The sequence below is a fragment of the Pithys albifrons genome, chromosome 7, assembly GCF_047495875.1.
Source record: "Pithys albifrons albifrons isolate INPA30051 chromosome 7, PitAlb_v1, whole genome shotgun sequence".
Classification (NCBI taxonomy): domain Eukaryota; kingdom Metazoa; phylum Chordata; class Aves; order Passeriformes; family Thamnophilidae; genus Pithys; species Pithys albifrons.
This window is the reverse complement of record NC_092464.1, coordinates 55,044,435-55,061,627: the sequence shown is the minus strand read 5'-3', so window position 1 is coordinate 55,061,627 and position 17,193 is coordinate 55,044,435. Positions and strand designations below refer to the sequence as shown.

Below are 17,193 nucleotides of genomic sequence, written 5' to 3'. Positions count from 1 at the left end.
AAGCTCAGTTTCCCTGAGTATTTGTCAACTGGAAGTTAACAGCACCATGAGGACACTCCCGAGGAAAGTGAAGAACCTGAGAAACAGCTGAGTGCAGCCGCCTTAACACACCAAAGCTGAATAAAGGCTTCCAGAAAGGGGCAAAGGGAGCAGTAAAATGAGAAATTAATGAATTAGTGCATTGCTTTATAACTTCATGCGGAGCTGCCAATGTAAGATTTTTTAAAAAACATATTATTATTCATTTTTATCTAAAAAAAAATTTGCCAAACCCTTATTCAGCATTGACATCATTTAAATCCTGTCCCAACCTCCATCTGCCTCCCTGTACAGTGCTATGAGACATCCAACATCTCCCTTTCCTTTTCCTGCTCACTCTTCCACATTATCATGGAATTTCAGTGGCACAAAGTAAGCCAGGAAAATGGTGGGGAAAAATCCTGCTTGGAGAAGGCCAAATTCTGCCAACCTGCTGCATTCCCCCATCATACTGTTGGTCAATATTCCACCACTTCCTGGCAAAAACACTGTGGCAATGGATCTGATTTACCATTATGGGGATGGGCAGGGAGACCCAATGATGGAAAGTCCTGAAGAAGCTTCAGAAAATGAAAAGGATACTCTTCCCATAAAACAAAACGAAATAAAATAAAATAAAAAATAAAAAAATAAAATAAAATAAAAATAAAACAGCAAACTAAAATAAAATAAAGAAAAAATAAAACAAAGTGAAATAACATAAAATAAAATAAAATAAAATAAAATAATAAAGTAAAATAAAATAATAAAGTAAAATAAAATATAGTAAAATAAAATATAAATAAAATGAAGTAAAATAAAAATAAAATAAAAAATAAAATAAAATAATGTAAAATATAAAATAAAATGAAGTAAAATAAAATAAAATAAAATAAAAGCAAACTAAAATAAAATAAAGAAAAATAAAACAAAATAAAAAATAAAAAATAAAATAAAATAAAATAAAATAAAATAAAAATAAAATAAAACGAAATAGCAAACTAAAATAAAATAAAGAAAAAATAAAACAAAGTAAAATAACATAAAATAAAATAAAATAAAATAATAAAGTAAAATAAAATAACATAAAATATAAATAAAATGAAGTAAAATAAAAAATAAAATAAAAAATAAAATAAAATAAAATAATAAAATAATGTAAAATAAAATAATGTAAAATATAAAATAAAATAAAATGAAGTAAAATAAAATAAAATAAAATAAATAAAATAAAATAAAGTAAAAGCAAAGTAAAATAAAATAAAGAAAAATAAAACAAAATAAAATAAAATAAAACAAAATAAAATAAAATAAAATAAAATAAACCCCCCTACAGCTGCAGACCATCTACTGCAGTGTCTGAGTAGGATGGCATCAGTAGATTTGCCTTGTGGGATGATTGTGTTTCTTCTCCCTGGTTTGTTTTTTTGTTTTTGGGTGTTTTTTTTCATTTGGTTTGGTTTGGTTTGGTTGGTTTGGTTTTTTTTTTTTTTTTGGTTTTTGGGGTTTTTGTCATTAAAACCCTGTTCTAATTATGGAATAGCCTTATGGAGACTAATGGTCTCTAACATTTTTTTTTATATTTATCCCAGATACCTGACATGAGGAAGAAATAACACTCAAAAAGCAAATACAGCTGAATGGCACATGGGACAGGTTGGACTTTATTGCTTCTAGTGACATAAATTTTTATTATTAGTAAAAAACTTAGTTACTAGTAGTAATACGGAGTTAATATAATCATTATTGTAGCAAGAAATGGAACTGTATAATTCTACAATTATGTAGGAAAAACACAAATGTTTCCAAAGACAAAGGCCTGCCTGAGGAAATATTACATTAAAAGAAATATGGACCAAACATCACGTTCATCACAGCATTTTCCTACAAAGAAACTCAGGAAAAACCACTTTGGAGTGGATTGCTAGTGCTGTGGAAAAGTTGATTTTTAATGCATGTGCTAATATGTATAAAATGAGCTGTTCAAACAGCCACAAAAGGTTAATCAGTGAAACCCTGACACTGGAGGACATGCAATATAATGTTCCACTATTTGAAACCTGCAAAAAGAAGACAAAGTTACTCTTGCATTTAAAAGAATGGATCTTTAAAATGCTGCACATACATGCACTTCTTGGAAAAGACACAGGGGAAGTCATGCCTCCAAAGAGGTTTTTTCTTTAGAAAGGAAATGTCCTACAAAGGATATGTGCAGAATTTTCAGGATTTTCCCTCAGTGAATCAGTGAGTAGAAATTGGTTAGTGCTAAAATTACCTATTTTATAGTGGCAAAATTGAGAATTTTTTGCCCCTCCATCGAATATATAAACTTTATGAGTAAGCTTTTTAAGGATAATATCATGTGCCACTCAGCTTCCAGAACCCAAAGCGCTTTAGTTGCTGTTTCACCCCAGTGCTCGTGTGATGCTGCTTCAGCAACACTGGGAAATGAGAACAAGCAATGTGCAAAAACGCCTGGAGGGATTCACCAGCTTGTACAAGACCAAAGTAAAGGCAGAGCTCGCAACATACAACTAGAATATGTTTTATTTTTTTTTTTCCCAAGTCTATTTTTGCAGCAAGGAATAACCACTTCTGTCAAGCGTCCTGCAAAAGGAATAGACAGTGCACGCTGTGCCTGATGCCACTTCAAGCACTTTGATAGAAATTGCTTTTACTCCTGTCAATGTCAGTGGAAAATGCCAAAGTGCCGAAATACACATCACAGTTGGGCATGACTGTGCTAACCAAAAAACCAGGAGGGGTCAAGCTGACTTACAAGAGCTGCCCTGCTCATGTAAAAGATGAAATTCAGCCTTTGGGAGAGGTGTCATTGATGCAAAGCTGGAGGTCAGCACGAGCACTCGGAATTTACAATGGCATGACTGAAAACAGAATCTTTCCTCTAGCACTTAAGTTTTATGCAGCATAAAATATGTATGGATGCTTGACAACTTTTCCTTTCATTCTATACAAGAGTGACTCTCTCTTCTCTCTAAAATAACCCTGTCAAACCAAGAGGGACTGCCAGAAACCTGTCACAGATAGTAATCTATTTCCCCGGTTTCCTGAATAGCAATGAAAAAGAAGGTATTGAGTGTCAGTTCCCAGCATATAAATTAAAGTTCCATGCCTGTAATTAGGTCAAGTTTCCCCCTCCAAAACAATTGTGTTTGATATTACAATGACTTGTACTTTTTTTCCTGTAAGTAATTGGCTAGAGATGTTGTGTGACACCTACCTGAGGATTAGTGATAAATAAGATTCAGAATTAAAATTTGCAAAATTCCTGGCAAACTCAAATGACTTGCAAGGACATTTGCACTTGAAAGACTCTTCTTGGTTTTACTCAGCGTTCAAATGCTGCAAATTCAGATTTCACAAGTAAGGAAAATTCTCCTTCTTTTCCCTTGCATTTGGAGAAGATGAAAAGGTGCAAAGGGCACTGGCAGTTTTAATTTCCAGTTAAATTTCCACTTTTATTTTCCAGAGTTGATAACTCCATACCGCAGTGGCTCTTCAGTGTTATGTGGCCCAGTGCTTGAAGATTCTCACCCTGCTTTTGAACCACTATAACAGTCCATGATGTTTGATCTGACTCTAAGCATGTTTTTTACATGTACAGAAAATAAATATCCCATGTTCTAAGTGGACACTGCACCCCCAATAGTTTTGCTTCTCCCCTCTTCTAATTTTTAAAACCATAACGACCGTTTTCCTGTCCCAACAAGATTTTAAGCCCACCAAAGTTCTTTGCTAAAACAATGAACTTTGAAATAAAGGGTGTGGTGACAGGACACTTTTCCAAAACAGATATTTATCTTTGCTTCTACATCTTTAAGCCACTTTCTAATCTCCAAGCTCCCTGCTGTGCTTTCCTGCTTCTGAAACCACACAGGATGTGTCTCTGCCATCTCTGTAATCATGGCCATGGAACCATCCCTGGACAGCTCAGCCAACACTGCCCACATTGGCAGTGCCCATGGCAGGGTCCATCCCTGTTCCCCTGGATGGCTCAGCCAACACTGCCCACATTGGCAGTGCCCATGGCAGGGCCTATCCATGTTTCAATGGACAGCTCATCCAACACTGCCCACATGGGCAGTTCCCATGGCAGGACCCATCCCTGTTCCCTGGACAGCTCAGCCAACACTGCCCACATTGGCAGTGCCCATGGCAGGACCCATCCCTGTTCCCCTGGATGGCTCAGCCAACACTGCCCACATTGCAGTGCCCATGGCAGGGTCCATCCCTGTTCCCCTGGATGGCTCAGCCAACACTGCCCACATTGGCAGTGCCCATGGCAGGACCCATCCCTGTTCCCTGGACAGCTCAGCCAACACGGCCCACATTGGCAGTGCCCATGGCAGGGCCCATGCCTGTTCCCTGGACAGCTCATCCAACACTGCCCACATTGGCAGTTCCCATGGCAGGACCCATCCCTGTTCCCTGGACAGCTCATCCAACACTGCCCACATTGCAGTGCCCATGGCAGGACCCATCCCTGTTCCCCTGGATGGCTCAGCCAACACGGCCCACATTGGCAGTGCCCATGGCAGGACCCATCCCTGTTCCCTGGACAGCTCATCCAACACTGCCCACATGGGCAGTTCCCATGGCAGGACCCATCCCTGTTCCCCTGGATGGCTCAGCCAACACTGCCCACATTGCAGTGCCCATGGCAGGGTCCATCCCTGTTCCCCTGGATGGCTCATCCAACACTGCCCACATTGGCAGTGCCCATGGCAGGGCCCATCCATGTTTCAATGGACAGCTCACCCAACACTGCCCACATTGGCAGTGCCCATGGCAGGGCCCATCCATGTTTCAATGGACAGCTCACCCAACACTGCCCACATTGGCAGTGCCCATCCCTGTTCCCCTGGACAGCTCAGCCAACACTGCCCACAGCACCTTGGCAGCACACTTTGGCTACCCCCTGACCCTGCATGCCCTTCCTTGGCTCTGAGACACGTTGGGAATGCTATGGTCCTCAAAATGGGTATCTCTTCATCAAGTGGGGAATAAAAAGGTTATCTCATACTCGGTGATATTTGTACTTTCCAAGCAATGACACTCAGAATGTGCTCTGTGTACAGAAGGGGTGGAGATGGAGCAGGGGGCAGGAAGGAGCAGGTGGGGAAGGAAGGAGCAGGGAGAAGGATAGAGCAGGGAGGAAGGAAGAAGCAGGTGGGGAAGGAAGGAGCAGGTGGGGAAGGAAGAAGCAGAGGGAAGGAAGGAGCAGGGGGAAGGAAGGAGCAGGGGGAAGGAAGGAGCAGGGGGAAGGAAGGAGCAGGGGGAAGGAAGGAGCAGGGAGAAGGATGGAGCAGGGAGGAAGGAAGAAGCAGAGGGAAGGAAGGAGCAGGGGGAAGGAAGGAGCAGGGAGAAGGAAAGAGCAGGGAGAAGGAAGGAGCAGGGGGAAGAAAGGAGCAGGGGGAAGGAAGGAGCAGCAGGGGGAAGGAAGGAGCAGGGGGAAGGAAGGGGCAGGAGGGAAGGAAGGAGCAAGAGGGAAGGATGGAGCAGGGGGGAAGGAAGGAGAAGGGGGGAAGGAAGGAGAAGGGGGGAAGGAAGGAGAAGGGGGGAAGGAAGGAGCAGGAGGGAAGAAAGGGGCAGGAGGGAAGTATGGAGCAGGGGGGAAGGAAGGAGAAGGGGGAAGGAAGGAGCAGGGAGAAGGAAGGAGCAGGGAGAAGGAAGGAGCAGGGAGAAGGAAGGAGCAGGGGGAAGGAAAGAGCAGGGAGAAGGAAGGAGCAGCAGGGGGAAGGAAGGGGCAGGAGGGAAGGAAGGGGCAGGAGGGAAGGAAGGAGCAAGAGGGAATGATGGAGCAGGGGGGAAGGAAGGAGAAGGGAGGAAGGAAGGAGCAGGGTGGAAGGAGCAGGAGGGAAGAAAGGAGCAGGAGGGAAGTATGGAGCAGGGGGGAAGGAAGGAGAAGGGGGAAGGAAGGAGAAGGGGGAAGGAAGGAGCAGGGGGAAGGAAGGAGCAGGGGGAAGGAAGGAGCAGGGGGAAGGAAGGGGCAGGAGGGAAGGAAGGAGCAAGAGGGAAGGATGGAGTAGGGGGCAAGGAAGGAGAAGGAGGAAGGAAGGAGAAGGGGGGAAGGAAGGAGAAGGGGGGAAGGAAGGAGAAGGAGGAGGAGAAGGGGGGAAGGAAGGAGCAGGAGGGAAGAACGGAGCAGGGGGGAAGGAAGGAGCAGGAGGGAAGGATAGAGGAGGAGGAGGAGAAGGGGGGAAGGAAGGAGAAAGGGGGAAGGATGGAGCAGGAGGAAGGAAGGAGCAGGGGGGAAGGAAGGAGAAGGGGGGAAGGAAGGAGCAGGGAAGGGTCTGTAAGGGTATAGACTTGCACAGCAGTGCTGGAGGAAAAGCCAGGCAGAGTCAGAGCTGTGTATTGTAACAGATATTGTAATTGTCCATACTGTCTATTGTAATGGACTGCAGACCAGTCTATCCACTAAACTGCCCCTCATCTCAGTGCTGATGGAGGAGGAACCATTGATGCAGCTGAAAAATGACATCCCAGAAGTGCTGCAGCCTGTTTCCAAAAGGGATATTCACAGCAACAGCATCCTGAGATGAAACAAGGAGTACCATTGGTCTCCTGAGCTCATTCAAATGATTTTACTATTTTACCAAGTAGTGATGGTCTGTGAAATTCCTGCATATCATAGCTGGAAATAGGGTGAGTAGATTGTCTTACTGCTACATGGCTATATGCTCAAAGGTACATATATTTATATATATCTATATATATGTATATACAATGGCTTTAACTTGTAATGTCAATTCAAAAGTTGGTGCACTCTTTTTACTCTCAACTACTCCATTTACTCACAGCCATTTACAGACTGTCATAACTGCCAGACTGAAGAGGCAGCAGCAGAGTATCTGTAAGTTATGCTAAATGATTAATCACATGCTGGGTTATCATTAGATGTGCTCACTCAACTACTTTTCTCTGAAATGGAAGCAAAGCCAGACTTCAAATAGATTCCCTGCACTTTCTCACTAGTTGGCAGTAAAACTAAATCTGCTACAAGGCAAACTAAAGAGCCAGAACAGCAAGAAGTCCAGTCCCATTTCTCAAGCCATGCTCACACCTACAGAAAAGTTTGCAGGAACCACCACATCCTGCCAGGAACAGCAAACCAGGCTCTCCCAAACTGGTAAGTTTAAGCCAGTGGTTGTGGAAGGTGCTCATGGCACTGCTGAAAGAAGTGGCTGACACTCCTGGGCAGGTGCCACCTGCTGCCATCTATGACACAGATGTAGAAATTCCTTTCTCAAGGAACCACCTCTGTGGAAGAGGAGGCAGAGATGACAAACCACCATACTGGGGGAAAGAATATGATATTTCTGCTACCTATTCTTTCAAATATGAGAAAACCTTCCTTTCCTGTTATATCCCTTTTTGTTGTATGGATACTCAGTGGTGTCCTGGGGCTACTTCTGTCAGGTTGTGCATGAACAAACCAAACCCGACTATAGGGCCTGTCTCTATTGTACCCTTTTGTTTAATTCTTTATTACTAATCTAAAAGGAAAGTAATAGTGGAGAAACCCCAAATCTACCTCAGTTAAAACCTGTAAGTCCTGAAACACAAACAGGAGGATATTTGGCAATGTCCTGTCCAACACCACCATCTTTATGATCCCAGAGATAATGCTTGTTTTAACTAACCATCCTTGGCTTGCTAAACCACTCTTGGATGCACCTCCCTCATGCTCTTCTGTGTTCAACCAAAACATGCAGACAGTGAATCCAGGGAAGTAAAAATATATTTTCTTAAGGAAACTGCAAACCACTGAGCACCTCTGGAGCATTCAGTGCTAAGGGGCTCATCTTCCATTCATCAAAACCAAAATTTTTACAGGCTTGTCTAGAACCAGACTAGCAATAACTGATGTGGGGGTAGTAAGAAAAGGCAACATGGAAAGCAAACTAAAATTGATCCTGCTTCCTGTCAAAGAATTACAAGGGTAAGATTCCAACCAGTTCTGTCCAGATTTTCTCACATAAATTGCAGTCCTTCTAGCAGCAAGTTAAAATTATTAAATTGACTACTGAGTTTAGCAGGTTTTTTTTTTTCCTAAAGGAAATTCAGTGTGACACAGTGACTGCTTAAATAGTAGTTGTGAAAACCTTATTTCATCTTTAGCTGCTAAAATAGAGAATGACCAGCAAAGGTCCCTTTGAACTCCGTTCACAGCCCAGAGGAAATGAGGCCAAGACAAATAAAGTGACCTTCAACCTCCTGGATGAATTCAGGAAGCCTGTCAAGGAGAGCACCCTACTCTCTTGATTCTTGGGTTCCTCCATGCTTGGAAGGTGCCAGTGCAACCTAAAAAGAGTTCCATTAATCTCAGGAAATATCTGAAAAAGGGTTTAGAATGCATAGCCTGTGCTTGGGAGGCAACTTTCCAGTGGAAATCAGTGCCTGATGAAGCAGAACTCACAAATACCTGAAGTAAACTAATCAGTTTTCTTAGGAAAAAAAAAAAGTCTGCAATCAAGAACTCTATTTCTTGCTCTGATTGGCTTGAGTCTACTGTACTGAGATGCTGAACCACACCACAAGACAAATGTGTAGTAAAAATAAGCATGCCTGTGTCTCACTTCTGCACAATTCAACCCACAAATAGCTATTCAGGGAGCTGCAATCCCTGCTTAGGGTCAATAGCCAAAAACGAACACACAGAGGGAAACAGAGACACAAAACTGCCTGTGAAGAATCTCATTTCCTAATATTCCAATATGCCCTGAAGTCGTTGTGATGCCTTTCTCATCTCCACCAGGCACCACTTCAGATCTGTCAGAGGGAGACATTTGATTAGCTGAAGGATGTTGTCTTAACCCAAGGTCTCAAATATAAATGAGCTGCAGTTCAGATGACTCGAGATCCAGCAGAAAGACAGAACGGGGGAAAGTTTCCCAGAGGTTCCACTGGGAGAACGCTGATTTATTTAATACAGATAAATATGACAAAAAGATATTCATATCCCAAGTCTTAACAAGTTTATGCTTGACAGGAGGAAGTGAAGGCAGTCTGGAGCAGCAGCTAATACAAGATGTTAACTAGTAGAGTTGGAAGAGGAAAAAAGGAGCTTCGAGCAGAGGAATTCAAGTGAAAGGCAAGAGATTTTAGACACCAAAAATTTCTCTGTTAAGATACAATGAGCAAAGGGGATTATGTCCTTTTTCAGTGATTTATCATTTGTACCGTGGGGTAAAACCCAAGGGAGCTTCATAGATCCTCTAATATTTAAGTTGAGCAAAGAATGTTTAGATATGAAAGGTCAAAGCTGCCTATGAAAAGACGAGTGAGAAAGTAAACACAGCATAAATCAAGAGATTATTGTAGAAAACTTCACCTTTTCTCAAGTGGCAGAGAAGTTCTGCTCTATATTGAAACAGGGATTTGGGGGTTGCTTTAAAAAAACATTGCAAAGCCTCGAGATGATTCCCAAGGGGAGGTTTTTTAGTTTAGTTTTTTTCTTTTTTTGGAATGTTGCTCTTTAATACCCTCTGTGTTTGTTAATAAGGAACCCCTTTTCCCTCAAGTTGAAAACTTCAGAAAAATCTGGTGTCCTCAGGAAGGAATTTGGGCTAAGTTGCCAAAGCAGGTGGATAAAACTAAGTGGAAGAAATCAGGCTTTAGGACACAGGCTGGGGCTTAACTCTGCACCCAACAGCATTTGCATGTGGCTTTGGGAAAAGTTTCAGTAAAGTTTTCATAGCCAAGAGAGATTCAGGAGTAGGACATTTTCTATTTGCTGATTTTTCTGTGCTCAAGAAAGAAGACATTATTATTATTTATTTATTAGCTGGTCAAAGCTTTCAAATAAATACAACGTCATCAACAACATATTCTAATTGCAAGATCACAAATATTAAGTAGGTTCTTAGGGTAAACAGGTAGTGTTTATTAAAATTAAATTACTTTTAAACTACAACAATAACATCAGAATCCTTTAGTATGCAAAAATATTGTGAAAATTTGCTTTTTAGAAGTTCTAAAGGCAAGAACACTTCTTGCTTCCATCTTCTCAGCCTGGCATTGCCTCCATCCCTTGGGGAAAGAAGGCAACTTCTGGGAAGCTTGTATGAATCTTCTGATGACAAAAGCAGAATTTAATCCAAAACTATATGGAACAGTAAAAATAAATCTCTGGACTGTTTTCTGTGATTCTCTCCCGTTATTAATCCCTATTCTGGGACATACACAATTGTGAAGATTTTAATCACAGTTTACTCTGCAGAGAAAAAGTCAATAAGATGTTTAACTCTTGATTTATATACAGGCTTTAAGTATTCCACCTGTTTAATTCTGCCCAGTCAGTAGCTTATTTCTTCTAATTAAAACTTTATTTCAGCTCTCAGTGGGCCTGATTTTCCTCTTACTAACAGCAAGTTTATTACTATAGCTCTCATCAATCAAATGGTTGTAGTGTCTTGATGAAACTAATGTAAGAAAAAGCATCAAATCCACTGATTTTGTACAACAGTTTTGTCAGTCTATTCACTGAATGCTGGGCAGGGAGGGTAGGGAAGGAATATTTCATTATTTAGAGACCTGTTTTGAAGGTCTAATTGGCAAGATCATGAAGAAAAGGAACTAATTTGCTCAGTAAGCAAGATCAGGCAGTAAGTCTAATTATGTCTTTGTCCTTTCATCTGTGCCACAAACTGAAAGCCCAACTGCACATTAACAGCAAATATTCTGTTACTCTCAGGTTTTTGTTATGGGCACCTTGCTGACACAGCAAAACATTTATTACTGTTTTTACCATCACTTTCTTGCTTTTCTCATTCACCAGTTTGAAGCCCAGGACAGGTCATGGACTGATCTTTTGGTTGCTGTTAAACAAGTTCTAGCCAGGCCAAGTAAAATCTGAGATTCCGCTTTGCCAGGTCAGCACAAAAGGCAGTTGCTGTTCACTTGTAACACAGAAATCAGACCTGCTGCACTATAATATGTGTAATCATCCCTGAGTCTTTTCAGCACATGGAAAAGAGATATGAAATGTTCATAACAGAGACAGATTTAACTGCTTTAATCAAATGTATAGAGTTGAGGCTGTGGTTTGAAAGTGACTGGAGGTACTGAAGGAACAGCAGGTGAACAGTGTCTAAAAAAAGCCAAGAAATGATCTCTACAAAGTTATCTACAATTTGCTTACTTTAACTACCTGTGGCTTTTTAAAAGCAGCAACAATATAATAAGAGAGGGAAGTAAGGCATGACTGACAATAAGAATATATCACACTTGAGCTAAAGGTAATTTTGAACTCTAAAAAAATAAGTGAAGAAGTTTCAGATATACAAAACCATTTTAATAATTTTAACAATATATTTTTATAGTACACATCCCAAGAATAGGATACTGGATTAACTTATCCTACCAATAAAGATGAAGAAGATTGATCAGGAAACTGAGAGGACTTAATGAAGAATTGAATTAGTGAAATCTCCAGCAGGCAGGACATGCAGTTAAATAAATGAAGGAATGATTAAGTGCCTGTTGCAAGACCAAAGGAGAATGTTTAATACAACCTAAAAACTCTTGCTGGGATCTGCTAACACTGTGAAAAAATGAGCCCTGATAGACACAGAACAGACAACACAGAAGGGTCTATGGGAGACAAAGAAAGGTCTCAATTTGTGGTTTTCAATGCAAAGTTATTCATGATTCCAGTGATTCACAGCTGATCCAAGTGTTTTCCTACACTGTGCTATGTAACTTCTCTTCATCATTGTATTTACATACGAGCAAAACATTTTTCCTTCCTGCTTTCTACCACCCTAGAGCATTGTATCCCTTCATTCACTGTATAAAACAGAAGAGGTAGAAGTCATTGGCATAAAAAATGAAGTTTAAATGTATTTCTGATGTCTCAGATTAGTGGTAGCCCACACCCTTCTTAACAGTCAAGAGATTCTGCTTGCTGATTATTTGATGTTCTTGTCTCTAAACCTGACAGCTGTACAAAAATTGCTTTACAATGTCTGTAAACTACTCACCTTGTTGATTCAATTGCTAAATAGCAAACACAAGTCCATGTACTATTGTGGGGACTAGAAGTGCAGTTCTTTAGTTGTCTTTCTATGCATTATTTCCTTTTTACTTTTGTAAAGTGTCACCAAAATATATAAAATTGCAGCTCCCTTTCTCTCCTTAAGCAAAATGCTCCAAAAATGAATTATGCATGAAAATTCTGACAAGTCAACAAGCAAATGTTTTTCACCTCTGTCTGCTCCTTCCCAGTCCTCAAGAAGCACTTCCCACAGTAGCTCAGTAAGGAGGCTGGCAGTGCCCAGCTACCAGGGAGAAAATGAGAATTCAGCTTTCCTTGACAAAGGGGAAGGCTGTTTATCTGAAATTTGCTCATGCTGAGTTGGAGCTCCCTGAGTCAGTGCATTCAGCTTCAAAGGACCTAAGGAGAACTATGAAAAAAACCCCAGACCAACCAGAACTCTGTTCCATAGGAACATCTTTGCTGCAGAGACACTCAGGAACAAACTGCACCCCTGCACATCAGCTTACAGTTCTGTAATTCTGCCACTCAGTGCAGCTCCTGTGTCTCCAGCCAGCACTGGGCTGTGCCCCACGATGCAGTGCTGATGTCCCCATGGTAAGGTGGAAAGCTGGCTCTAAAAGCTGCTAGTGTAGGCTGGTTAGCACCTTCTCAGAGGTGTTCAGAGTGAGGACTAAGAGAGACTTTAACTTCCTCCCGGGAAAATACGACATTGCAGGTGGCAGGAGTAGGTTCAGCAAAGCTGTGAGCCCAAAAACTCACCTGCAGACAGGATGTGGGTCTAGTTAGTGCAGTTCTTTGGGATAACCAGGCTCCATTCCTCCCAGCAGACTGAAGTCATAGTATCATAGAGTCGATTGGGTTGGAAAAGACCTCTGAGATCACCAAGTCCAACCCTTGGTCCAACTCCAGTCCCTTTACCAGATGATGGCACTCAGTCTCTCTATACCCTACAGAATTATTCATACCCTGCACATGCAATCACATAGAAAGCAGCCCACTTGATTGTGTAAAATTCTGCTTTCTCAGCTGCTAGAAATCACCAGTGAAAAACGTGTGCATCTATAAGTGTGTATCTACAGGACCACAGTGGTCAGAAGTTTTTGTGCCAAAGGCAGACCATTTTGACTTCTAGTAAGCCCAGAAGTTTTTTATGGTGCATCTGGACAAGAGGAGAACAAGAAGGTTGCTGTGATATTTGCAGGACAACAGCAGCATCCCTTCTGCAGCCTCCCTTGGCAGATGCCACGCTTTGCTTTGCTATGTTCACACACACAATCCATTTCACAGGCACTGAAAGGACTGTTGCAACAAAAATTAACCAGAAATTATTAAAATAAATCAATGTTTTCCTAGGATAACTATGCAAATCTAAAAACTCCATACAAATGTTTATGGTACACATGTTTTGGGTTTGGGGCTTTTTGTTTGTTTGGTGGGGGCTTTGTGTGTTTGTTTTTTTTTTTTTAATGAGAGTTTCCTAATTATTGGGAAGTAATAGAAGAATAGCCTAATTGTTAGGTTACTCTCAAAAAGAGAGTACACTCCCCTTTTCAAACCAAACATTTTTTCCAGAGAAAACTGCAAGACAGATGGAAGGAAGCAGAAAGAAGCAATGCTGCCTCATGTTTAAGGTGATGTGTTTACTGGGGTTCTTGACAGGATAAGAATATTTATATCCTCTTTTTTAATCTACCAACTGTTTCATACTCTTGTACCTCTTGTCCAGTGGAACGCACACTAAAGGATTTTGTGTAGCAGCAATCTAAATTTCCAAATTTGTATTATGATTGTTCTAATTTTGAGGTGAAGGTTCTAATTTGAGGTGCAGGTTCTAATTTTGAGGTGAATTCAAAATCTTGTACCTCTTACCCAGTGAAAAGTACACTAGAGGATTTCATGTAGGAGCACAAGTGCTGTGGGGAGAGGCTGAGGGAGCTGGGGGTGTTTAACCTGGAGAAGAGGAGGCTCAGAGGTGACCTCAGCACTGTCTGGAACTGCCTGAAGGGAAGGTCTGGCCAGGTGGGGGTTGGTCTCTTCTCCCAGGCACTCAGCAATAGGACAAGGGGGCACGATGGGCTCAAGCTCTGCCAGGGGAAATTGAAGTTGGAGAGCAGAAAAAACTTCTTTGCAGAGAGAGTGCTCAGGGATTGGAACGGGCTGCCCAGAGAGGGGGTGGATTCCCCATCCCTGGAGGTTTTTAAGCTGAGCTTGGCCGTGGCACTGAGTGCCATGATCTGGTAAATGGACTGGAGTTGGACCAAGGGTTGGACTTGATGATCTCAGAGGTCTTTTCCAACCCAATCCATTCTATGATTCTATGATTCTAATTATAAATTTCCAGCTTTGGAAAATGGTTGTTCTAATTTTGAGGTGCATGATGCTTTCAAACAACACCAACTAAAATGATACCAACTTTAAAAGCCAAGCCCACACTGACCTGATGAGATGTCTATGTGGTTCTTCTTCACTTGGCTGACGTTGATGTGCACGCTGACTTTGCCCTCGTTTATGTCAACCTCAACATTCCCCAGGTCATCTGCAAAGCTGCTGAAGACAAGAAGTCCCAGTGGGTTCCAGGTTCTGAAGAGGAAGCTCACTGAGAACACGTCCTGGCTCGGGCGACCTGGAACCTCCAGGAAACTGGTGGCATTGAAGAACACTGGCACTGTGTGAGGCTCCACACAAGAGAAACTTAAATTCCCCTGCACAAAACACATACACAGAAAGGCAAACCCATAAGCAAAATGGTAAGATTACACTAAATTCATGGTTACCTCCAGAAAACATTCTAGATTTCATTCAGCCTAGACACCACTCTGATCAGTGCATGTTGTGCATAAAGATGTGCTATTAATATAATCATTATATTAATATTATCATTATTGTTATTATTATAATGTTGCTGATGTTTCTGTTTCTTCCAGAAGTGGCCCTATTATATTTTACACTGTACCTACACAAAATAAAAGGCAGCCTTTGCCCTGAGGAGTTGCAGTCTAAGACCTGGATGAAATCATTAATATTTCCAGTTCAAAGACAAGGAAATGAACCACAGACAAACTTGGGTTGTCCATGGTCACCCCAGAAACCTCTAATAGAGCAGTAATTATAAAAATTAGCACAGCTTTCCAAACCCCTTTGCATGAGTGTGTCAATCAAGCCAACACAGGAAGTTGGGAAGAGCCAACCCCTCTGTTACGTTTGCTATTGGATGATACTAAAGAAGCCAAAATTTCATTTCATGAAGCAGAAGGATTTGGAACAGCTAATCATGAACAATGTCTAATATTTGTGGTCAGTAAATAATTTTCTCTGCAAAAGAAATTGAATTTTATTCTTCACAAAATTGACAAAAATCCAGTCAACTTTATTGATTTCAAAGTCTTTCAAATGCATCTGTAAACAAGACTAGAATTAGGGCCCTGAGTTTTTTCACTCTGCTTCTCATGTCATTTCTCCCAAAAGACCACAATGGTAGGATGTATTACCATTCTTTTCCTTAGAAATCATGACTAGTTTATAGCAATCTGTGTCCAGAATTATAATTGCCTGACTGCAAATACAACAGGAAAACTTGCACTGCTGAAGATTTTCTGGAATATGTGGCAAAGTGGCTCCTGTCCTGTGGGTTGGGTTTCTGCTGCCCTGTTGCATGTGGCAACTTTAGCTCTATTTGAGAAGGAAAAAAATTACCTGATGCAGAGTGGAAATTATTACTATGATCAAGATAGCAACTGCTTTGATATTTATTTGTACATTGAGAAAAATATTAAGGCTTAAAGAACGTTTTTGGAGATAAATAGATGTATAGAGATAAGGGCCAGTTAACCACAGTTCAGAATCCCAAGAGGGATCATCATCTTTATTGCACAACTATTTTTATATGCCATATTACTGACCTCCTGATAGAAGCTTTAATGTCACATTTTTGGATTCCTAGTGTATAAATGCATCTGAAAGTTCATCCTGAGGGAGGGTAGAGAATTTGGAAGCAAGATAGGAACTTTCTGTTTGAAAACGTGTGGGAGAAAATACCTAAAAAGGTAAACTTTTTAAAGTAATTATTTCAGTTTGAGATGGGCTAGATAATCACAGACTCACAGACTATTCTGAGTTGGAAGGGACCCACAAGGATCGAGTCCAACCCTTCAGTCAATGGCCCACACAGGGGATTGAACCCATGACTTTGGCATTATTACAGCCAAGGTTTAACCAACTGAGCCAATCTCCCAACTAATGTCAATAAGCAAGTTTCAGCACTCATTTCCTAATGTCCAAACCCAGCACATTTTAGAGGAACATCACATCAGAAAACACCTTATTGAGATACAACCTGTGTGGCTGATGCAGCTTCTTATACAGAATTTCCATGTAAAACCCACATGAATAAAAATCATATTTTTCCTTGAGCACTCAGATTGATGCTTTGATTACAGAATCCCAGAGGGTCTATGCAGTCCACATAGAAAGGCCAGGAGAATTAGTAGGACCTGGACTATCAGGCTGGCACTTCCATGGCCAATGCAGGAGCACTGATGTTCTCACTAATCTCAACCTGGAGATTTCCTCAAACTCATCTCCTGGATTTGTTCCTAAACTATACCAGAAATCCTCAGCATTACAAATAATGTTATTTTCATGCACTCAAGCTCCACGGATAGAAAAAAAAAATCCAAGGAATTAGATAAATAATTTGCTAAAACGAGTAAATAAATCTTTTAAATAACTGTGTGATGAAAGAAATTATAGATAAGTAAAGATGAAAGACTTCTCTGCTGATCTGCTTGGATATTCTGGGTTGGGTTTTGTGTGTTTGGGTCTTTTTTTTTGGAGGGGGGATGTTTTGTTTTTTTTAAAAAGCTGCCTGGAGATTTTAATTCTACGTTTTCAGCCAACTAAGGATTTAGCTGAAAATAGTGAACTGGCTTGTTTGGATAGTTTTAATCTGAGCATTTCAAGGTGTGCTACAGAATAGTTTGGGTTAAACCAGTGGAGTGTCTGTAGCCCTTGGGTACCTCTCAGTGTAATGGTCAGCCCAAGGATCAGACGCAGCTCCAGCAGAGCTGTGCACACAGGGAGGCAACAGCGACTCCTGAGAGATGACAACTCACAGTTCAGGCACAGACACCAATGAAGAATTGCTCAGAGAA

At 41.2% G+C, this 17,193-nt stretch overlaps 1 protein-coding gene across 2 annotated transcripts in view; it reads right to left on the bottom strand.

Annotated features, from left to right (window-relative positions):
- The window catches only part of CNTNAP2 (contactin associated protein 2), a 1,051,893-nt gene that overhangs the window by 541,294 nt on the left and 493,406 nt on the right, over positions 1 to 17,193 (bottom strand). For both annotated transcript variants that reach the window (XM_071559619.1, XM_071559620.1), the window contains one exon: positions 14,481 to 14,745. In XM_071559619.1, the coding sequence (XP_071415720.1) occupies positions 14,481 to 14,745 (265 nt within the window). The remainder of the gene's footprint in view (positions 1 to 14,480; positions 14,746 to 17,193) is intronic.